We start from the raw sequence: 24,398 nt of genomic DNA, 5'->3' as shown, positions 1-24,398 counted from the left end.
CTGCTACTCATGTACAACACGGGACTGGGCAGTCAGCAAAGCCTTTTGTCCTCAGCTGCTGAGACTGAAAAAAAACAGGATGGTGATAACCAACCCTATCCTTACATATAAAGCATTTTGAAACAGTTGGTTGAGAGGCACTATATAAATGCTAAGTATTATTAGACACTGCTCCGATTTTAGGGCACTTTTCCACAGAATCACAGAATCACAGAATCATCCAGGTTGGAAGAGACCTCCAAGATCACCGAGTCCAACCTCTGACCTAACACTAACAAGTCCTCCACTAAACCATATCACTAAGTTCAACATCTAAACGTCTCTTAAAGACCTCCAGGGATGGTGACTCAACCACTTCCCTGGGCAGCCCATTCCAATGCCTAACAACCCTTTCAGTAAAGAAGTTCTTCCTAATATCCAACCTAAACCTCCCCTGGCGCAACTTTAGCCCATTCCCCCTCGTCCTGTCACCAGGCACGTGGGAGAACAGACCAACCCCTGCCTCGCTACAGCCTCCTTTAAGGTACCTGTAGAGAGCGATAAGGTCGCCCCTGAGCCTCCTCTTCTCCAGGCTGAACAACCCCAGCTCCCTCAGCCGCTCCTCGTAAGACTTGTTCTCCAGACCCCTCACCAGCTTTGTTGCCCTTCTCTGGACTTTCTCGAGGATCACCATGTCCTTCTTGTAGTGAGAGGCCCAAAACTGATCACAGTACTTGAGGTGCGGCCTCACCAGAGCCGAGTACAGGGGGACAATCACTTCCCTAGACCTGCTGGCCACACTGCTTCTTATACAGGCCAGGATCCTGTTGGCCTTCTTGGCCACCTGGGCACACTGCTGGCACACACACTGAGCACACCGCATTCAGCTGACTATCAACCAGTACTCCCAGGTCCTTCTCTGCCAGGCAGCTTTCCAACCACTCATCTCCCAGCCTGTAGCTCTGCTTGGGGTTGTTGCGCCCCAGGTGCAGGACCCGGCACTTGGCCTTGTTGAACTTCATACAGTTGGCCTCAGCCCATCGGTCCAGCCTATCCAGATCCTCCTGCAGTGCCTTCCTACCCTCGAGCAGATCGACACACACCCCTAACTTGGTGTCATCTGCAAACTTACTGAGGGTGCACTCGATCCCCTCATCCAGATCATCGATAAAGATATTAAAGAGGACTGGCCCCAGTACTGAGCCCTGGGGGACTCCACTAGTGACCGGCCTCCAACTGGATTTGACTCCATTCACCACAACTCTTTGGGCCTGGCTATCCAGCCAGTTTTTAACCCAACGAAGCGTACGCCAGTCCAAGCCACGAGCAGCCAGTTTCTTGAGGAGAATGTTGTGGGAAACGGTATCAAAAGCCTTACTGAAGTCAAGGTAGACCACATCCACAGCCTTTCCCTCATCCACTAAGCGTGTCACTTTGTCATAGAAGGAGATCAGGTTCGTCAAGCAGGACCTGCCTTTCATAAACCCATGCTGACTGGGCCTGATCGCCTGGTTGCCCTGTAAGTGCCGCGTGATGTCCATTCACACATGTTACGCATAAGCCACTTACTAAATGAGCCACAACTATATTTTTGAAATCAAAGGACACCTGGAGGAGGTAAACTCAGTAGCCATCTCCTGGGAAGCGAAAAGAATGATCCTGACTGGCAGCAAACACTCACTGCATCTTTATTACAGCAGAGCAAAGGAACAAACATTAGCATACCCGGGCTCTGTACAGCAATAGCTTGGTAAAACTCTATGGTGTGTGCTACCCAGTAAAGCTGACTAATGAACCTGTCCAGCCTTAAAGTCTATAGATCTGTGAGCTCATTTTAGGAAGAGAAAAAGTCTCCCTAAGCACTTTCAGGATAGCATGATGATTCAAACCAAGATGTGAATGTTCAGGCAAACCTCTGGCAGGCACTTTCTGCTGGAATAGGCCGCGGCACAAAGGAGAAACAAATAATCTGTTAAACCTACCTGCAAATGAGCAACTAATACACAAGCACTTATATACGTGGTGAGACTAAAGGTTCACCTAGCCTGCAGTGACTTTCCCGACAGCAGACAGTATCAGACACTCAGAAATACTCAGTGGTTTTTGCCCCACCATGCCCTCCTTACTCCCACCGATCTGCTTCTTGGTGGGTGAGTCGGTGACAACAACAGCCATCGCTGGATCTCTGCTGTCTTATTCATCTAATTGGCTTCTGAAGTAACCTGTGCTTTGGCTTTCCACATCCTGTGGCTACAAACTGGAGCCACCACCCTGTACCTGTCTCTGAGATCACAGCGCTGTGCTCCACGCTCTGCGGAGAGAGCAAAAGGGACCAGGCTGGCTCCTGATGCTGGCACTTCGTGTCCTACACTACAAGCAGCACATCCAAACCACAATCTGGGAGAATTTTCTGCTGTTCATTTCTCTGACACAAGCAAACAACCAAGAACACTGTGCTGAAGAGCTGAGGAGCTTTCCAAGAGGCAAAACAAGAAGATGTCTTCCTTCCTTTTCCAGTGAGCTGTCCTCTCTGTTGGACACCCATACCTTCACTTCCCAGCCTCACGGGAAAACTCAGAGAAGCCAAGATCAAGTCATCTGGGGGTGAAATGAAGGCTGACAGAGGGCTGTAACAGTCCCAAGCATCTTCAGAGGACTGGTACAACCCTGTAGCCAGGAAGAGCATTCCTCTCTGTGCTTTTTCATGGATACTCCTACAGACTTCTCTTCCTCCTGTCACTTGTCAGCAAACAAATATGTTTGCATAACCTGAGTTAGATGCTACAGTCATCCCTGTTACTCCTTGCTTAAGAGTGCCTACCCTGTACAGCCACCACAGCTCAATGTATTAGGGGAGCACCCTGTAACAAACCCTCACGCGTTCCCCTGTACACGAACACTTTATTCACACACATTTTAGGCCACAAATTGGAGATGACAGCCAAGTAATCAGGAGAGTATCATACTGTGCCTCCCAATTCTCCTGGGCCTCCACTGATTATACAGGAGAAATCCAAGCAGACATGGAATTAAATCACTTCCCTCATGTTGGACTAGCAGAAGCTGTTCCTTAAATGACAGATTGCTAACAGCTCCCTTAATGACATCACCCAATATGTCATAAAATTTGCTGCCAACTCTATGGACTCTTTTTTTACCCAGCCAGAAGCATTCTTGGGCTGTGGAGCAGAAGTTTCATTGACAAAATGTGGCTCAAGAAATAACCTTTAAAGGGTTCTCAGCGCATAAGGCAAGTACCACCCAAAAACTCATTGAAGAGTAAAATTATACTTCTTGGCGCAGCTTTCCTGGAACAGAGCCCCACGTCAGATTTCTCTGTAACTGAAATTATCCATCCACCATCTCTGCAGGTAGCACGAAAACTCACAACTCAGGAATAGTATCCAGATCTTTGCCAGATTACTACCCTTGGGTGAAAACTGTTATTTCTTACCACTTTTGTGCCTTTTGGAAGGAAACTCTTCCCAGATGGGTATTAGCATTAGAGAAGAAACAGATATACTTGTAGTACAATTGCAAGGATTATTTACCTGGAGTTTCACTATTATCCCTTTACTCCCAGGCTCGCATCAGTTTTTCTGTCAGAAACACAAGTCAAGTGACAACCAGAGCACACATAGGACGAACAGCCTTTCAGAATTTTTAAGAGACAATTTGCGGGTTTTTCTCTACTCCTCAGACACCAGGGATCTACCCTGCAGCAATGCACCACAAATAACTCTATGTTTGCTTTTAAAACGTTACAGTGGAACCCACTTAGGCAGCCACCGACCATGACCGCACAAACGGTGCTTAATTATGCATTCCTCTGATTCTGAGCTACCTGCATTTTCTCACAAACATCTATGTCGTGCTTTATGCAAGAATCAGCTCAGAATTGCATGGGCTCAAGAATTGCATGGGCTGTTTTCGAAAGGGCAAATACTTTTCTAAGAAAAATACTTCAGTATTTAGAGCCAATAATGAAGAAGGAAAAAGTCTTCCCTCTTTATTTAGACTTAAACCAAATTCTGATTTATACTAGAGAGCATTGAAAGTCCCTGAGATTTGGTCCTTTTGATCAAGGTGAGGTTGCTCCTCTCCATTTATTTGCAGAAAAATCAACGTTGGCTGCTGTTCCTCTAAGTCACTCTGTAAATAGATCCTCTTCCCTGTGTACGCTGCCTTTCTTGCATGCTACCATGAAAGCAGTCATAGTTGAACAACCAGAGGTTGTATAGGAAGAAGGAAACAGTGCAATGCTAAATTTTGTGGGAACATAAAGCTAGTGCATTCAGCTGAGTGGTCCCAAGATGTGGCTTGAATATCTTTGGTAACTCCTTGGGTATCAACAGTACTTCTGTTCCCTGCAGCAATCCTTGCCAACAGAAAACCCTACAGCATGCCAGTATGCTGGGGATGCTGAAACCAGTGGTCTGAACAATCTGTCACTCATGTAAGTTCAAAAGAGAATCACTGCGGTGGCACTCACTGGCACTGTGAGCAAATGAGCCGTGAGCTATATTTCTGGATTTGATACAGTTCTTTTTTTTGAAAGAAAAAGCAAGTCAAAAAGGAACTGTAGCACTCTGCTGAATGCTGAAGTGACCAAATAAATAGAATCAACTAAACCTTGGTTATCTATCAGTCATTCTTCCCCGTGTGACAGCATTCCTTTCAAGTCTGCCCATGATGACCATGGCCCCAGTACTTGGGTTCCTGAGTTGATTCATTTCAACCCATGTCATCTGCTTATGTTACCAAGCCACTTTTGCCCTGCCATCCAAGGAAAAAGCCTGGTTTGGCGCAACGTGCTACATCACACGTATTTCCAGTGCACAGAGTGAAAGGCTGAAATACTGCCCATGGATTTTGTTCTCCGATTCAGCACTGCACTGCCATGATTGCAAAGTGACAGATGTCAAAACTGAGTGGAGTACCTCATTAACACAGAGATAAACACACAGAATATGTTGTTTGGAATGACGACCCAGTGTGTTTATATATGTATGCTACTATTTATCGTCCTACAGATGGCTGCTCACAGCGAGGTACATCCACAAATATGTTTAATTTTGCTTTCTCCTATTCTAGGCAGTTACCATGTCTCCTTGTTTACACTCACTGCTACTAAGAGGGCCTAGAGATCCCTGAGCTTTTGTAAGGGTGAAGGGTTATGTTGCACAAAGCAAACCCACGACCTGTGTGCCATCAGTTCCTTGCAGTAGTAATAACCAACACCTGCAGAGCGCTTTTAAAGGAATTACCTCACTCTCATTTTACAGATGGGAAGGCTCAGAAACGGGAAAGGACTTAGCCGAAGTCATCCAGCAGGCTCTGCTCAGTACACAGTTATTATCGTTGCATATTGGCTAGCTCATCATGCTCATGCTACTCGCACCAGTCAAATAAAATTCAAACAATTATTATTATTTTACTGCAATTTGCGCTGCAGTCAGGACTGGAGGCTACAACCAGGATTCAGCTATGTTGGGCACTGTTCAAATATACAATCAAGCACACAGTCCCTGCTCCAGTTGTCTCGTAGGGACCCAAATCTGTGGGAACACAAAACACAGCAGGAAGGGAGGAAGGGACAGGGAATGGGAACATGAATGTAAGGTTTCACATTGTTCATGGTAACTGCAAAGTATGGAAGCTTATTATTATTTAAATAATTTAGGCGGGTAAGAAATATAAGCACGCTCCTGACAGCCACCTGTCTAGCTATTTACATAGCAGTTTATCTTCATAATCGTATTTGCTCAGATACTTTACTTTCACTCCTTGGGTCTTTGCTTACATTGACAGATAGAAACCGGATCCTACAACCAAATCTTTGGGGAACTGGCTCACCCTGTACTAACCCCAGAGGTGCATTACACTGTACCTTCAATGGGGCACATTATAGTTAATTTTACAGCTCCTCCCTGATCTGTTGCAAGGGCAATTCATGCTGAAGACCTTCTTTATGTGATATCTGCTTATGCATTGTAGCACGTGACAATTCAGTATACTAGCTATAGGCTAATGAAATCATTCCACTCGTGCTAATTTGTATTAAAATCTGAAGTAGCATAAAATGTATTAAGTCCCAACTTACTGTCTGTCCTAATGTGGCTATACATTAGCAATGTTATGTACCAAAAGGCCACATAGCCATTCCTCTTTAGAAGACTTAACTGGGTATAAAATTGGTTGCACAAGGATCCCGTTATGTTTACATCATAAAGACAAATTTTCTCTTCTTGTGGAGTCACACTGGGTTTCATCTGATCGTGCCGCAGGATATTGAACATTACAAGTGTGCAGCAAGATCTTGCTATAATGTCATACAATATAAGAATTAATAGTTCCTCTAATGCTGAATGGCACAGACACAATGGGATTATTTGCAAGAGTAAGGTTGCTCAGTACCAAGTCAGGATTGCTGAATGGTCTTTAGAAGTTAACCCATTATCTTTCTGGCATGGATCTGCTACTTGATTATTTATTATAATGTATGCATTTGTGTAAATCATGAAAAAGGGTACCAAGCACATAGAGGAAATATGGGATGATTGACATCCATAATCTCAGATGGGTGGGTATTTTTCCTGCATTTCAATTAAGCCAAGCATTTAAAGCATCTTTCCAACTCATCAAAGCCAGGAGTTAAGCATGTGCTTAAACCCTTTGCTCAGCTGATGTTGTTCATTGCAATAAATGGGCATCTTTCCATTGGCTCTTAACAAATTCTAGATCAGCACAATAATACCATCACGTACTCTAGAAAAGCCTGAGAAATCACAATTTAAATACATTATTTTAGAGAACAAAAGAATAAGCACTTCCTTGCTCCTATTCTCTACTGGCCAAATCCATATACAAATTAATGACCTATCACAATGCCAGTAGAGGATACAGCATCAAAAACAAGGGCATTACAGAACTTACTTACATAAAAATACTTACACAATTTCATTTAAGACTATTACAGCTTTTCTGAAAATGATGTGATGTATGCATCGCTACCTGCATTTATTCCTGTCTGACAGATATCACTGAAGCTCACCAGAACTGAGATATTTACTTAAATGATTAGGATCTGACTTTTAGTCCTATGATAAATGGAAGCAATAAATAACAACAATTGTGTTTAGCAATTGTCAATATCTATTTTGCACCTCTTTATACACTATCCACTAATCTTCAGCATCAGGTAATTCAAATTCCTTTATCGTATTTCTCATACTGGCATTTATAACACTGGCTTTATTTTAATCCCAGGTAAAAATACATTAAGAAGGAACTATGATCAATAGTATACTGTTAATTTAGAATAAAATACTTTTAATTATCCCTAAACTCAGCTTACGAATCCAAGACACAGGCAAGCCTAATTTAATAAAATTCAATATGTGAAAGCATAGCCTACGTCTACATTACCAAGTTGTCTATCACAACAGAGTGGATCTGAAAAACAGAATAGATAGCACTTAGGACCTAATATCCACAACACGTGTTTCAGAGGTTTCACTTTGGACCAGCTCTAGTTTGATCCCATGGACTGCACACACATTAGTGGTGTAAGTCCATCAGGTATACTCCTAGAGGACATCTGCTTGTTTAGTTTGCTTAAGAAGAAATCCAGTTTGCATACCCCAAGTCTGCTCTACAACGTGAAACAATGTGTAGTAGGCATGGACAGCGGGGAGATTCACTTTAAAAAGGCACTTCTGACCCAAACTAAAACACAGTTTTTCTCACTCCCATGGATGGTCCTTTTGCAGACCATGGGCCAAAGCAATTTTAGTTGGCTACAGAGCCATTCAGATAACTCTAGGATTTCTGAAGGCTTATCCAGAACACTTATCAGCCATGCCACTGATGCGTGGTGGCTCTGCTCAGAGCAGCTCCCATCCAGGGCTTATTAGGTGCCTGGGACCAGGCTGGCTTCACAGTCACAGAAGGTGGGATTTGGCTCCTGTTTGAGAAACCTGCAAGAAAGTCTCTTACAGAGAAGCTAAGAGTATAAGCTAGGGCTTGATTCACTTGCTGGTACCTAATGCCACCAGGCCTGTTCTTCAGTTTGTGGGACATCCCTGTGCAGATGGGAGGTATGGCAGAGAACCTGTGGAAGACTTGCATCCTTCTGGAAAAGTAGCCAGAGGTCAGACGGGATCCTTGAGGCATTTTAGGCACAGACACTAGGATGCAGGCAACTGCTTGATGGCTTGGCTTCCACAGACTGAGTATATCTCCATTGGCCAGAATGAGAACTTAAGAGACTTGTGCTCAAACGCCTGCACTGAGATGCTTCATCTCAGATTGACCTCTACCCACCCAGCAGACTCTGTACTGCAGTTGTCAGATCTCTGGTCTCCCAGAATGATTATTTCCGGTTTATTACAGCATGACAGTAAGCAAACACTGAGAGAGCTTAGCTCTGACATTGTATCTTAACTAAGACCCTGAGCCCCACTGAATTTGCTGCAGAAACACTTGAGTGGCCTTGCAAGAGCCAGTTTAGGTCTGCCAAGACCTGTGAGACCATGCTACTGCAGTCCGACAGGCTAAGCCAGACCTGTGCAGTCAGTGCACATCCTCTGGCACATCCCCTGTATTGTACCTATGCTTACCTAGTATCTGATGTAGCACAACTCCTCTGTTCCCCCATAAAATGGAGCTGTCCGTAAAATCATGCTTTGCATTTGGTTCAGACTTGATTTTGGAAAAGGCAGTCCCAAGGAATAAAGAAATTACACCTCTTGGGAAGAGACAAAAGTGCAGTTATAATTTCCCAGACAATCTCACTTTTGCCTTGGCACAATTCCCACAGCATACCACATAATTAAAACTAAATGAAATGTTGCCTTATGTGTTTAACACTCAGCGATTAAACATACCATCTTAGGTTAATATAGAGACTCGACAAATTCAGTGAGGCTAAATTTCAACTCAGATACTTGTGTCTGCAGATCTGTCCCTGAGGGAGTAAAATCCTGATTAGGCATTTTTACGTACGCATACTGCATCCAAAAGCTTCACAGAATCACGGATTCATTACGGTTGGAAGAAACCTTCAAGATCATTTGGTCCAACCACCCCCCTACCACCAGTGTCACCCACTAAACCATGTCCCTAAGCACCACGTCCAACCTTTCCTTAAACACCCCCAGGGACATTTCTTTCATAGAAACGAACACGATTAAAAGTGTTTGCACTGAAGCTCAGGGTGTGCCCTCTTTCCACGGAGTTCATATACAGTTTGATGCACTGAACACTTGTTTATCCCAATGATGAAGTGCTCCCTCCCCTCTCTCCCTCTCAGATGGTCTCAGGAAGCAGAAAAGGAGGCAGAAACGAGGGGACAAGGAATAGCACTGCTCCCCTTCCCATCCTGCACCCACGAAAACTGCCCAATGAGCTCGTTCTTTCTGCAATACACAGTGCATTTGACACAAACCTATTCTCACCAGAAATGAAGCTCCCAGTAAAATAACCATATGAAGAGATTTTACCTCTTATCTCAGCTATTGAGGAAGATCACTTAGGTAGCAGCATGATATCACAAAATAATGACATGATGAACAGAGTGATAACAAGGGGTAACTTCTGTAAGAAACCTTTTTAGCCAAACTACATCTCAGGTTAGCCATACAATTGATGATTTGTAAACTGTTCTGTCTGAAAACTTGCTATTGCAGAATATTTTAAAGATTGGTTTTTCAACTGCTTTCCCTTTTAAACATCATTGAAAGTATTACATTCTCCTAAAGGAAATTAAATATCCAAGTCACATGAAAATGTTGAATACAAAAGGAAGATGAAGCACATTACTCCAGCAGCTGTTGAGGTTGTTTTGCTGGGAATTTAAGGAAAATCCTGGCTTCTTTGGTCAGAATGCCAGGCAGGAATGGAGACGTCTATTTTTAATTCTAGAAGAAACTGAGATAGGAGTGGTTCTGTTTTTGAAAAAACAGAACAAATGAGACTAGAATAGTAAAGACCATTCACCCAGATAAATTAGTTCCGAGAAATGGGAAACTGAGGAAGAAGGCACGCTGCTACAAACATCTCATCCTGTAAGCTCTTCCACACACTCATCTGTTTCCAGGGTACAGCTCAGTATTCTGCCAAATCTACTCCCTTAAGAAAGTTGTTGCAGAACCTTGCTGCTCTACTAATTAGAGACTTCCTTTTAATTTCCAGGCTGGAGTGATTTATAACCAAGTTATATCCATTTGTTCTTGTCCCACCGTTAGCCACAGGTTTAAAATCATTAGTTTTCAATCTACGGTCCATGGACTCAGGAGGGGTACATAAACTACTTCTAAGAGATTTTTAAAATGTAGTGGTAATGAAGCAAAGCGGACCTAACAGGATGTAATTTGTTCTGACAATGCTACAGGGTATGCAGTATTATCTTTGGAAAAAGTTTAGAAATCCACAAATCAAACCAAACTGAAAAACACTGGCTTAAACTGTCCTTTTCTCTTCCTCTTGTTTATTAGCTCTCTGATATATTTTCAGACAGGAGACATGGCATCTTCTCAACATTTCTCCTTCTACAATAAACGCACCAAGCTTTCCTAGCTTTCTCCTTGCAAGAAACGTCACTGTTCTCCTAACCATCCTGCTCTCCTTGTAGCAGCTCTTGCCATTTCAAACAGAATTGGACACGGGTGACCGGAATCCCACAAACAGTATCACGGTGCATCACACAGTTATGCTAACATTGCCCTAAATCAGCTGGAAATACAGGATAAAATCCATCCCAGGATCACATATGGCCTCTTCACAGCTGTGTTACGCTGACACCTCACTGTCATCCTTTGGTGTACTGATATACTCAGATCCTCTCTTCACTCATTTTTATTCATCCCCAGCTGCATGGCCTGTCCTCTGCATTTGTGTGCCCATGCCACTACTGTCTCCTCATTCCTCAAGGCTGGCAAATTCCTTCCGCGTGGTATTCCAGCCTGCCCTTGCACAGAACCACGAGGGCATGTGCTGAATAAGGGGCGAAGCATCAACTTGGAAACCTCTATCGGTAAGCCAGCTGATGGTGCCACACTGACTGAAGAAGCTGATCACACACAAAATGCCTGACATGCATTAAATGCAAGTGATTGTGGTTGGTAAATCATCAGCATATTTGGACTGATATTAAAAGGGGGCATTTCAGAAGATGAGATGTGTTATTTTGAAGCCAGATAGTCATCAGTAGCCAGGTTTCTAAAAGCGTTCAGCTCCCATTTAGGCAACTGAATAAGGTGCAGCACTGCTATGCTGCACAATGCCACTACCTAGGCAAAAGCAAAGAAAGAAAAGATGGCTTTAGTTAGAAACAGGGCACAGAGCATTTTTGAACAGTCCAGGTTATACAGTTTTTATTAACTAACAAAATGCGCCTAACTAGCCCCAAAATCATTATACCCAAGTAAAAAGTCATGGTTTGATTTCTCCTCCAATTTTATCTTTGTATTCTCTACCCGTACACAGAGGAAGTCAGATCTAGAGCAAAACTTCTAGATGCCTAACACCAAAACCAAAACCACCACCAACAAAAACCAACCACCATATTTTTCTTGTATAATGACCATGAATTGCAATTTCAAGATTTTTTTTTTTACTAATGTTGTCATATTACTGCACCAGTAATAGGAAGGCTAAATACAAAGACGCAGCAACCAAGTGATAATTAACTTTCTGCAGAGGAACATAAAGCTACAAGGATGAATAATTTTATTGTCATGGAAAGGCTAATACTTCTCTCATGGAATTAATCTTAAAACTTTGAATCATCTGTTTGGGAAGCTGCATTGAACATCTCTCAAGGAAAGACTCGATGGGTAACAGTTTTACCATATGATGTTCAAAGAGGTATTAACCAAGCTGAAGATACCTGGGGAAAATCTGATTTTGAAGAATAGGGTATATACATCAGAAAGAAGATCCATTGATAGGTTTTATGCTCATGGGCCACATTTTCCCACTATCTGTCGGTCAAACACTTTTGTGGCTTGTTCTACAACATTTTTAATAGCTTTTTCCTCCTACAAAGCTTATACACATCTTTCTTTTTCAGGGACGTTATTAAGTCTAGTTTCAAAGCTAACTAGACTTCATGCAAATTTTTCATCCACAGATTTTTATTATTAATTTAAACAATAAAAATCACAAATGAATACTACAGCACTGAGCTGCAGGTACAAATTGACTTAAATTGAAGGAATAAATCCCATGCCACCTTAAGTTTCCTGCACAGATAATTCTTGAGATCCTCATTTTGCGGCTCTGCTGCATACTGGTTATGTTTATACAGGTAAATTAAGCGGTGCCAGGGAACATTCTCAGGCATCAAAACTCAATTGTCTATGGTATTAAATTGTTAGAATTGTCCCACAGCATGTGCCACAGGAACAATTTTAGTCTGTTCCAACTACCACTCTTCCAAAAAATTGCCAGGGCACAGTTTGCAAGGTAGAACGTGCCAAGAACGGTTCCCAAGAGGCAGTTTCAGTTGGGTGACCCAGTTTTAGAAGGGAAAAAAAGGTAATACATGGACATTGTGCCAGCTGACGCTGCAGCAGGGGCTGGTTCTGGACTCAGTTCACTTGTGGGTATGGGCACAGCCACCGTGTCCCTCTGTAGGGCTCCATCGAGCAGAGGAGAGCCTTGATACCGAACAGCCTGAGCTTAGCTTTGAAGCCTGCTAATCTCCAAGAGGCCAGCAAGAGCACGTGTAGCTGCTTCACGCTCATGCTGTCATCCGGGCTGCTGCAAAACAACCCTCTCCAAGCTTCCTCTTGCCCACATCAGGGGACTTTTGCGTTACAAAAGGAGCTCAGGACACGCTCGCTTTGCTGCAGGCACTCCAGGTGCCTCTTACTGCAGAGGAAGAGGCAGGAGGTCAGACAGGAGGAAAATATGCTGCTGCCAGCCCGCCCTCCTCCCTTCCTGCTGAAATCTTCCTGATCCTGAGACCTTGCTCGATTTTGTTCACCCTTCTGCACACAAAGCTCATCGTGACAAAGTACCAAGGCTGCAGAGACAGTGTAGCCCGGCAATACAAGGCACGCTCTGGCCGTGTTACTCCCCGAGATTACTGGCCCTATTCAGTGAACTTCTGCAAGTAAGGCACGTGGCTTTTGACTTTTAACGGGAAACAAAAAATCTCCCAAGGTTTCACGAGTAGCATCTTCTCAACATTTCACCTCGGAATATTTGTATTTGACCTTACAAGTACAGCATGTCTATCTTTCTTCCCTATAAACTTTTACTTTCTGAAAGATAACCATGAAAATAAGGAAAGGGGAATGGATGTGTGACATCTCATCAAGGGTTTGTAATAATTTATTTTAAACCGTTTATTCTGTAGCTCTCTCCTTCTGATGAAGTTTCAATTACTTGATTGAATAATATTCTCTGAAACAGCACATGATGTGCTTGTGTCAAAGAGGCTCTCCACAGAGGCCATCAGCTACCTTTTAAAATCAATGACATTCATGAATTTGCATCTGGCTTCTCAAGGAGAAAATAAAGGAACCTCTTCCCCTGGTACGTCTGACCTTCTCATTCTAAGGCCAGCTTGTTTCGAGTCTTCTGCAACTCTGAACTCTGACGTGAAGATGGATAATATCATTCTTGGAGGAGATAGATCTTAAAGTCTATTATATTCCCCTTCTTAAGGATTCCAGCCATAATTCTCTCTTAGTAATTGGGATTTGCTCACTGCTCCACACAGTAATGCATATTCTAGCTATCCACTCTGTCATGCTGCCACTGCGTTTTTAACAATGCTGATAGCAACTGATATTATCGAATTCTGCAGACTTTTCAGGCTCTAGGCTTGTTCGTCTCTTTTTTTCATTTCACCATTTCTGAGCAAAAATGTTTTTATTTTTTACTCTGTGATGCCTCACTGCTGTGACCCTGCCATTCCTCACAGCTGGATCTTGTTAGTTTTCAAATATTGAGTCCACACTGCCTGATCACGCCACAGACTTTCCGTCCTGATACGTTTGCTGTCTTTATGTTTGCAAGATCAAAGCTAATGCTGTTTATACCACAGTGCTAGAAAGGTTCACTTCTCAAAAGGTAAAATAACCTCAGTGTTTGAAAATCTAGCGTTATTTTTATACCATGTCTTCTACTACTGATAATATCTGTGTTTCTCCTCGTCCTTGCTTCGTTGTTCTATATAGCAATTTTCTTCATTAAACTTCTAGAAGGAATTTTGGAGAGAACTGGGCAGCAGCCCCATGCCAGTGAAGCCCCTTGGGTTGCAAGGAAGTAGAGCTGGGCCAGCGCCAGCTGCTTTCTAAAACTCCACTTCCATTTGTGTTTCTCAACAGTATTCAAGTTCTCTGCTCACCAGATTCTCCTCTTTTAAATTCTCCCCCAGTTTCTTTCTCCCCTCCTACACATTTTTTTTTTTTCCCAATGAAATGGAATTTGTCCTCAAACTGCCTGGCTAACTTCATGCATTTCCTTTTATATCTTACTATTCTGTTATCTTAGTGTTTCTCAAACAGTGGACCGCAACCCCCAGGATATTCATAAAAGGCAATTGGGAGAGTTATAAGACGCTGAAATTTTTATTACACTGTAAAACAAAAAACATCTCCTCTCCAATCCCAAAACACCTTTATCCTTCAAAATCAAGTTTTGCTATCAAATTCTCAAATCCCTCATACAAATAAATGATATACACTTCTTAGATGATACATTTTACTCAGGTTCCCTGTAGGATCAAGGCTGTGTGATTTTCAGCCCGATGACCACATTTGACTGATGGCAGGTATCTCCAAGATACTAAACTTCTGCAAGTTTTGTGACAAAGCTGGTATGAGGACAGAGCAGAAAGGATCCCAAATTCCCACCAGCAGAAAGACGGGGAGATTTTAACAAAACCAGGTGGCAACTTGAGGGCACGAAAGCAACACACAAACAGCTTTCAGCCAGCTGTAACACCACCGTGTCCTTGTAAAGTACAGAGATAAAGAGCCCTTGAGGAGTCTGCAGGTTCAACTACCGAAAGGGAACTGATGCTGTCCGAGGCAGGGATTTAGGAGAGAACTGGTGATGCTGTGGATACAGGGTATTTGGGGAAAGAAAGGTCTATTTGGGATGCAGAGGGGACACTGAGGTAGAGCACTTCTCCCTCAGTTCCCCCATTCACAGAACACACCTTTTACCTCAATTTTTATAGCCAAAACATAGAATATGTGAAAATGTTTCCATGTAATGAAACTGGGATGGCTGCACAGCCACATCTCTCATCTCACCCACGATTTCCCAATCTGACCTTCAGTTCTTCATCTTCAGCCCTCTGTATCTTCTGCCAGAATTTTCTGCCGAAGGTCAGACACCCACTGCTGCTCACACACCACTGAATAACCTCAGCTCACCTGGTGGGTCAGCACCGGTGCTGAAACCCGGATCAGAACTTGCCTGGTGCTCCTGGACTTGCTTTCCTCTCCCTTAGGCTTTCTGCGCACGTCTCCCCTTTGCAGGAGGGGAATACCACAGGGGCAAGCGTGGGCAGGAATGGTGGTTAAGGACCACTGATTAGCCTGGGATGTAGAATAATCCCAAATGAACATTGAGAAGACCTCAGTGCTCTGCCTCACAAAGTCCTTTGCTTCTGGTAGGTTAGGCCATATCTCTTAGAAAAATGACTTAATGACTTAAGTGGCAAAGAAACCACTGTAAAGGTAATTAACAAATGAAACTTTAAGTTACAAAGGTATATACCTCATGGCTAATGCAAATTTGCTTGACTTCAGCTTCCAAACAAAGCATTTGTGAAGTTAAGGAACACTGCACTGCTTGAAATCTCCCCCTGTAGGCCTCCATACACCATAATCTGTCAATTTTTAATCTTCTTTTGAATAGCAAGAAAATTCATCCCTTTAGCTCTTCTTTCATTCACTTAAATCAGTCCTGAAACCTTTTCAGCCTTACACTTGAAAGGGAATCTTGACAGGTGTTAGAACTGGACAGAGTGTGCATGGGCACCACTGTGGGCAACCGAAATCCCTTTTTTCTGGCATACATATTTAGGAACTACATTGGATTTCTTAAGTGCAGCACTGCAGTGAGAGTCCCCACTCAGAGGGCCATCTATCACAGCCCCTAATTTATCTTCTAGATAACTGTTTTCTATAATATGGTCTCCTATCAATTGGCTGCCTCGCACATTTTGAAGAAATCTTACACTGCATGTGGCATATTAAAAAAAATGGGTTGTTCAAGCAAGCCCTGTTTATTGTGACATCAAAACCAGTCTACAGAATTATCTGCCCTTTCTACAATTTATTAAACAAATAATTTTTGTGTGTCACCTGCAAATTTCAGTGGCAATTAATATGTGTTGCTCTTGTAACTAATTGGTAAGGATAGCGAGGAACACTGGGCTGCAAACAAGATCCTTGTCTGACTCCACCAGACACCCTGCTCGTGTGCTGGCATGAGACTGGATTTTTCTAGTCTTCCACAATTCACCTCTATACCAAGATCCAACAAAGAGCAGTAACAAAGGCTCAGGGAGCATCAAGGTCAAGCCTTTTAAGACTCTTATATAAAAGTCACCTGGTCCTGCAGACTTCTTTCAAGTATGAAGGCAAACAACAACACAGCTGCAGTGAAGAATTTCACCTTTTCATTCTGAAACAACGCCGTGTTTTAGAGGAACTTTTAACTGTGGCACGTAACCTCTCTCTTACGGCTGCTTTGGCTCCAAAGAACTGGAAATCGGGTAATGTGAAACCAGTTTCTGAAAGATTTCCAGGGAAAATCTGGGGAAGCATGGAAAGCAAGGAAGGTAGGACCAACACAGCTATTTTAAGTCACGTTTCACAAAACTACTAGAGTGCTCTGAAGAAGTCAAAAATACGCATACTGTGGAAACGTGGTTAATGAAGTCTGCTTGGATTTCGATAAATCTGTCATTCTCAGGTCTTAAAAAAATGAAACTCCCAGAGGACAAAAATAAATGTCCTTGCAAGGAGAAATAATTAGAAACAGATGGTAGGAGAATACTGTCAATTTTCAGAGTGGAGAGAGGTCAATGGTGGAGTCCTGCAGGGATCTGTGCTGGAACTTGGGAGCTGTTCACTTATTTATAAATGAGCTGGAAAACAGGGTAAATAGTAAGGTGACAAAATTTGCTGCTGATATTCATTCAGGGTGGCTATGATAAGGGCTGACTCTGAAGAAAGACTTTCCAATACTGAGTGACTAGGCAAGAAAAAGGCAAATTAAATTCCATGTAGATAAATAAATATGAGGTCATTTCTTTGAGGGGAAAATACCTAACCACACAAAATGATGTGCTCCAAGGTGACTATTACCACTTCAGGAATGAGATCTTGGGGTTATAATAGGTAGTTCTGTGAAAACATCAGCCCACTGCTCGCTAGCAGTGCAAAAGTGAGAATTAGGAATTACTGGGAAAAGAACAGAGAACGAAAGAGAGAATATTATTATGGCATTGTATAAATGGATGGTTTGTCTGTCTTGAATGCTGCATGTATTCTGGTCCCACCACCTCCAAAAGGATACAGCAGACTGGAAATGGTTCAGGCAAGGGCAACAAAGACAATCAAAGGCATAATACAACCTAAGGACTAAGGAATGACAAAGTAGCTAAAGACTCTCCAGGTCTCACAAACAGGTAAGGGAGGGGAGACAACACAGGTCTGATCAGGACCAGCACTGGGAAGGTGTTTGGGGATCCACTGTTCGCAGCCTCTTCCAGTACATGAGCTGGGGGGTTGCATAGGTTCAGGAAGGGACTAGATGAAGTCATAATACAGAAATTCCACCGAGAGCTTTCAGATGCAAGGACTCTGGCTTGGGAAACCCCTGAACCCATGTGCTGGAGGCCAGGAGAGTACCATGGGCCAAAGTGAGCTTCCTCTGAGCTGGCACTTTTTTGGGCACATTACAGGCGGCTGTGTAGACAAGACACGGGACTGGGCAGGCCTGAGGTTTGGCACAGTATGGTTGTTTTGTCCAATTGTCCTCTTACTGCACACATGGACTCAGGTACCTACTGAAAAGCACACAGGTTGGCTTTATCTTACTTGTCCAGGGAACATTTCTATGCCTTTCTTTAGCTTTGCATGGTTTTATCTTCTCTGTAACTTGCAACATCACAGTAAAGGAAAAAGTAACAACAAATATCTAATAACAAAACAAATCACAACAAAACTGAAGTGTAATTTATTTAACTTATCTAGGAGTAGGTCTCAATAAAAGTCTTTATTTGTGAGGTTCCTTGCAAATTTTAAATGCAGCGTATTAAAGAGCAATAACACCTCATCTCTAATGCATTCACTAAGTGGTTTTGTTCGTACAGCTGCTCAAATCAGCTAAGTGTACGTGCCAGCATTCATACGTATAATTTTGAAACTGCAGGGGAGGCTAGAGGCTGGAGAATGAGGCTTTCAACACTGGCTCTCAATATATGAAGCACACCCTGACAGCAATAAGTACATGGAGCAAAACAAAACAATATAAGCAATGGCAAAAGCATACAGGAGCCTAACGTATGATGTACTCACATACACACAGAAAATACTTTTTGTTCTACAATTTTTCTGTTTAATTGTGTTTATTGACATGATTAGATAGAGACACTGATTCAAAATGCATGTGCTTAAGATATTGCTTACCTTTTCCTTATTTAAAAGCACCTCTTCAAAACAAGAGCTATATCATGCTGACGAGTTATAATGACTCATGCGGTTGAGAATGGGATCAAAATGTTTCTTTTAAAGAACTGAGATCCTGAGCTATTATTTGCAATCCTAAATCAAGCATGACCCCATGTTGAAAACGAACTTCCAAGGACATTTAAATTACATGAAGTATTATTGTATGATCTAACGATACTCACATTACTAAGGTCCATAATAAGCAAAATCAAAGCTACACTCACGTACTTGTTTATTTTACTACTTCAGGTTCAATTTTGCTCCTGTACTATGCAGAAGTACATGCATATGTGGTTGACTTTACTATATTGTTACCTGGGAGATAAGCATCTTAAGCTTGTTATTGCTCATCACTTATACTCTCAAAACAATAAAATAGTAACGGAAGCAGATCATATAGCTTACAGGAAAACTATCAGAACTCATTAAAACTCTCTTGTCCTGCACATTTTGCTCTACATTACACTTCTGTCCCATCACCATAGCTTTCTTCTTCAAAGGATGCAACCCAAACCAACACAGATTTTCTGATAGCTTTCTCTCCTTTTGAGGAAACTTTTTTGAGGTAACACAGAAACGTACAGTCAGGTAAATGCTAAATTATGTTACAACATTCATCAAACAACAAAATCAGCCTCTTGCAATAGCCAATATTGTTACAGTTCTTTAGGGGCATTTGGGTACAAGCTGGGAATGATGGCCACTAATCACTTGCTATAGAATTATTCCCCTATTGTTCTAATTTTGGAGTTAAGCAGCTGAAAATTGGTTCTGCTACTGATGTAAAACTCATTTTGTTAACTTTTAATGCCAACAGCACATTGACTAGCTTCAGAGATGATAATTCCATGTTATTTTGTCTGAAAACATATCTCCAATGTCATGCCTGCACATGTGCAGGATGCTGTACGCTGGTTGGGCTCCTGTGGGTCAGCTGCATGCACTGGTTTCTAAACATTATTATTCAACTGAGCAGAAATGCAGCAAAGGAGGCAGATTCATTTTTATCTACCTTCTAGTGGCATAAAACAGTAGAACCATATGAATAAAACACTGTTATCCCTGATGTCAGTAAGTATAAGAGATTTGGAAATTGCGCTGTCCTGCTGCATATGGGACACAAACAAAACAGGCTGAGGATGCACCAAACTGGTAAATATTCATGCCACCCTTCAGCAGCGGAGCAGTAAGGAGAGGAGACAGCTGAAAGCAAAAGTCCTTAATGGAGCAGAGGAGACGTCAGTGGTGCAAAGATGAAACAGTTTGCTCTGCCTGGAGCCAAGTGACATGACTATGTACAATTAACAACACCGTATCAGAATGCGTGTTATTGAACAGAAAAAGTAGCTACCAACGTCAAATAGGAATCCCAATGCAGAGAAAATGAACCCTGTCCTAGTCCCGCTGGGACTGAGGGGAAATCTACCAATCTCAAGCGACTGCAGATCAGTCCCCAAGTGATAATGAAAGAAACTGCACAGAAACATAAGTAACAGAAACAGCATAAAATACACAGAACACGCATATAAACGGCATCTCACGGAGAAATGGATAAAGCTGTTTCACCCAAACCAGAAATTTCCAGTAAGCCTCATGGACAAGGTGGCAAATTGAACAATGCTGAAGCTGCTTGGCAAAGAACTCGGAAGAATTATTGCTCATGAACTGCAATGAATGTAGGTCAATTTGGGGGACTGAAAAAGTGCCCGTGAGCCCATTTTGGAGACACCTGGCTCTGCTTCCCTAACAGCAAACCCCAAACTTCTCAATTTCAGGGTCCGATCGGGAAGACGAGCAGAAGGTATGCTTTGACTTCAGACTTTTTTCCCCCAGAATTATTTGAGGTTTGATCTTTTCTACCTTACTGAAACTGGTTTTATTCCTGTCTCAACTCCAGAGCCCATTCTTTACTCCCCCTCTGCCTGCCCGCTGCCCACAGCTGGCCAGATCTCCATAACTCAGGAGAGATGTGCTGGAAATGCACAAGGGGTGTCCTGGTGTTCTCCCTCCTTCTCATCATGCGCTTTCCTCGGGGAGACTCGGGATGCGATGGGGAAAGTCAAATGAAGTCGGGAGCCCTCCTGAGCCAAAACCAGTGCCTGAGACGGCTTTTTTTTTTTTTTTTTTGCGCTCCTAACCCACGGAGGAACAGAAGCCTTGAGCACGGCAGGAGAAGACCCAGACCCCAAGCCCAGCTCTCGAACCCCGATGACCTCGGCTGCCCTTCCAGCCGGCCGGCAGCATCCCTCGCCGACCTCCCTCGCCCCTCAGCTGCCCGAGGCGCCCCCACGCCTCCATCTCCTCCCCACCACAAGCCCCAAGGGACGGAGGAGGGGACCGGGGAGGGGGGTGGGGGGGTCTCCTGCTGCCCCCCGCCGAGCCCCCCCCCCGGGCCGGGGCCGCTGCCCGCACTCACCCGAGGTGAGCTGCATCCAGGCGCAGATCTTGTAGACGGTGGCCGTGTTGCAGAAGAAGAAGAGGATGAAGCAGACGATGCAGGCGATGATGAGCATCATCGAGAGCCCGATGAAGAAGGAGGCAGCTTTGAAGGCTCCCGAGGGCAGGCTGGAGAAGTCCGTGAAGCTGCCCCGGCAGGTGAGTTCCCGGCTGAAGCCGTTGCCGATGCAGTAGTGGAAGAGCCCGAAGTAGCCCGCCTGCGGGGTGTCCACGCCGTCCCCGATCCAGTAGGGCTGGATGAAGCACACCACGTTGACGATGGCAAAGCAGATGGTGAAGATGGCCCAGAGCACGCCGATGGCCCGCGAGTTCCGCACGTAGTTGGTGTGGTAGATCTTGGCCGCCTCCTGAGCCGGGAGCATCCCCGCTGCTGCCGCTCCTGCCGAGCCCGCTCCCGTCGCCGCCGTCCCTGCAGCCGCTCCGGGCATCCTCGCCGAGAAGATCCCCCCTCCCCTTCCTCCTCCTCCTCCTCCTCCTCCTCCTCCTCCTCCTTCTCCTCCTCCTCCTCCTCCTCCTCCCCGCTCACTCCTCTCGACGCGACGCGCCCCTCCGCCGGGCTTCAGGCCAGCAGCAGCTCCAACATGGCCCGCCGCCGCCTGCCGGGGCTCCGCGCTGCCGCCCGCCGCCCTGCCCGCCGCGGGGCCGCCGGCGCCCCGCCGCCCTGCGCAACCGCGGCCCGCGGCGGAGGGGAGGGTGGCGGCGGTGTGTGTGTGGGGGGGGGGGCGGAGCGGGACATGCCTGAGGCGGCGGCGGGGCCCTCGGAGCCCTCACGTCCCGGGGAAAGGGGCGCCCAGGGCGGGAGAGCCCCGCGGAGGCGCTGAGGTGGCGGCCGCCGTGGGGCGCGGGCGGGCTGAGGGGAGCCGCCATCCCCTCAGGGGCTCGTTGCCCGGCTGGGGGTGCCTGGTCGGGTGGCATATCCCAGGGGAGGCGTTCAGGCAACATTTTAAAGTTTAACCGCCCCCCCCCCCCCCCCAACACACACACACACCCCTTTGGGTTTTGGTTTATTTCTTTTAAACCTGTGTTAGCTGTTCCTTTGCCAGCCGTGGAGCTGTAAGTGCTCCTCTAGCTGCGGTGGGGCGAGCAGTGCCCTCCTGCGGAGCGCAGGTGCTCCCCTCTTCCCCACACCAAACCCCTGCCAGGCTGAGGTAAAAGCCGCCAAAGGCAGGGAATCATCTGGGCTCGCTTCCCTCCTCATGGGGTGGGGAGGCAGCAGCGGGCTCCGGAGAAGACCATCGCTGTGCAAACAGGCCAGAATCGCCCCAAAACAGCAGCGGTGCCGAGGGCGCTGCTCCTGGAGGGGTTCGGTGCGGAGCAGGAGGTGACACCAGCGCGGAAAAGCCGCTCAGCTCCAGTCAAGCGATGTCGGCCTGGCACGCTGCGCCTTGAACGTTTTGGCATGCAGCAGTAATTAGCATATATTAATGAGCAATTAGCATCTGGTAATAATCATTCATATGCCAGTGACACTTGGATTCACAGTCCCCGACCTGTGCATTGAGCCTGAGTTAATAATAATAATTGATGGTGCATATATAGAGCTCTTTGAAGATTGTTCTCCCCTGAGAGGCGCCTCAGCCGGAGCGGTGGGGACGTGTGGGGAAGTGGCTGTGCGGGCCCAGAGCCGGCAGAGGGCCGCATGCGATGAAATATTAGTGATGATCAGCCCCCGGCAGGAGAGACGCATGTGGGAATCCTCCCTGTCATCTGTTACAGCTTTTCAGACGCTTCAGACAAAGTTTGATTTCTCAGACAACTGGCAAAAAGTACGGACTGTTCGAAAAAAAGCGCACACCATTTTTTTACACCTCACTCCGCCTCATCTTGCTCCTAGGATGTGTGACCAGACTGCTCATCTGCTGCCTTCGGAGGGTAGCTGAAGGAGGAAGGATGGTCTTGCCCTTCAGTGCTTGTTTCTCTTGTCTCCAGGCTGGGATTAGCTGGACAGGTCCCATAGGATGCCTGACATCCCGGTGCTCTAAGGGGCCATCACGCACAGAGATAGAAAGGATTAGGGCCAAGCCTGAAGGCATCCAGGACAAAGAATTCAGAGATGGAGGTCAGAGTGGGAGTTGGGTGAGGAGTTCTGAGAGCTCAGAAAGGAGGTAGTGGGGGTGTGGGTTGAATGAGAGGGTTGGGGATAGTTGGCCTGAGCATGTGCACACAAAGAAGGTGAAACCTGGAACCAGGGTGACAGGAGGAAGAGGTACAGACCTTGGAAGGAGACAGGAGAGTAGAAAAGAGGTGCTCTGCAGAACAGGTGGGCCAAGGGAACTGGGGAGGTGGAAATCCTGAGACTGGAGGAGGAGGTGGGGAAGAAGAGTCAGACTCAGGTGGGGAGGGCAACATGGGAGCCAGACTGGACAAGAAAGGGAGAGGACAGAAACAGGGGAAGGGACTAGGACTGTGTCCACAAGCTGAGTGAAAGAGTGTGGGAAAGGAGATAGGAATCCTGTATCTGGTTTGTGGCTGCTCTGGTTGTCCTAGGATGCCTCTCTGGCTTCCAGCACCAAAAAGGCAGAGATTTCACATCAACTCTAAACAATACCCACTAGTCCTTCAGTTTAGCACACCTGAAATGGTAAAGTGGTACTAGGTATCTATTTTTTGGGGGGCACCTGAGTCACTCCAAATGTGTCCCTCACTAGAACTTTGAATCCTCAGAATCAGAAATTTCTGTGAAATTCAATCCCATCTTCTTCTAGTCCCATCTCCTTCTAGTGTTAATCTCTAGAGAATAATAAATTGTGAATCCTTGATCTATTACTCCAGGAGTTCAAATGGCAAACCCTTCTATGTTGGATTCAAAAGTTCCTTCCAATGTAATTAACCCAATGGTATCAATATTCTGTCACACGAAGAAATAGCACTGGTGTTTTTGTAAATGATGAATGGAAACATAAGCAAAAATGCAGAAGAGCTTGATTAAGATTCAAAATAAAAAAAAAAAAAGACAAGATAAAGGTTATCTGTGCAATCCTTAATTGGTTCTTTTGTATTTGTTTACTATGATATATTTTCTAATAACATAATCACTTACTTTTCTCTTCTACAGGCATCCTTGCTCATTTGATTTACAGCACTGGCAGTTGCTACTTGATGAGAAGCTTCTCCAGAGTTTGTTTTTCTCTCCCTGCTCAATGTGCAGCCCAGATTTGCTTTACTGCACTTTGTATTTGCCACTGAAGACAGGCTTAGGATGCTTTTTTATGCTTCTTATCACAATTATATGGGTGCTTCACAGTCTTGGAA

The 24,398-nt window shown here is 44.7% G+C and overlaps 1 protein-coding gene across 11 annotated transcripts in view; it reads right to left on the bottom strand.

The window, feature by feature from the left end:
• LHFPL3 (LHFPL tetraspan subfamily member 3) overlaps positions 1-21,680 on the bottom strand; it is a 258,805-nt gene extending 237,125 nt beyond the window's left edge. For 3 of the 11 annotated variants that reach the window (XR_013944621.1, XM_080575385.1, XM_080575378.1), the window contains exon 1: positions 21,106-21,671. Coding sequence is in view for 9 of the 11 variants with exons in the window: in XM_080575385.1 (XP_080431511.1) it covers positions 21,106-21,574 (469 nt within the window). In the remaining 2 variants the exon portion in view is untranslated. Of the gene's footprint in view, positions 1-21,105 lie in introns of all 11 variants that reach the window. The other 8 variants (XR_013944620.1, XM_080575380.1, XM_080575379.1 and 5 more) reach the window with 6 other exon arrangements.
• Positions 21,681-24,398: the final 2,718 nt, after the last annotated feature.

This window comes from Anser brachyrhynchus, assembly GCF_964034855.1.
Source record: "Anser brachyrhynchus genome assembly, chromosome: 1".
NCBI lineage: Eukaryota > Metazoa > Chordata > Aves > Anseriformes > Anatidae > Anser > Anser brachyrhynchus.
The sequence above is the reverse complement of the archived record's forward strand: the minus strand, read 5'-3'. Positions and strand labels throughout refer to the sequence as shown.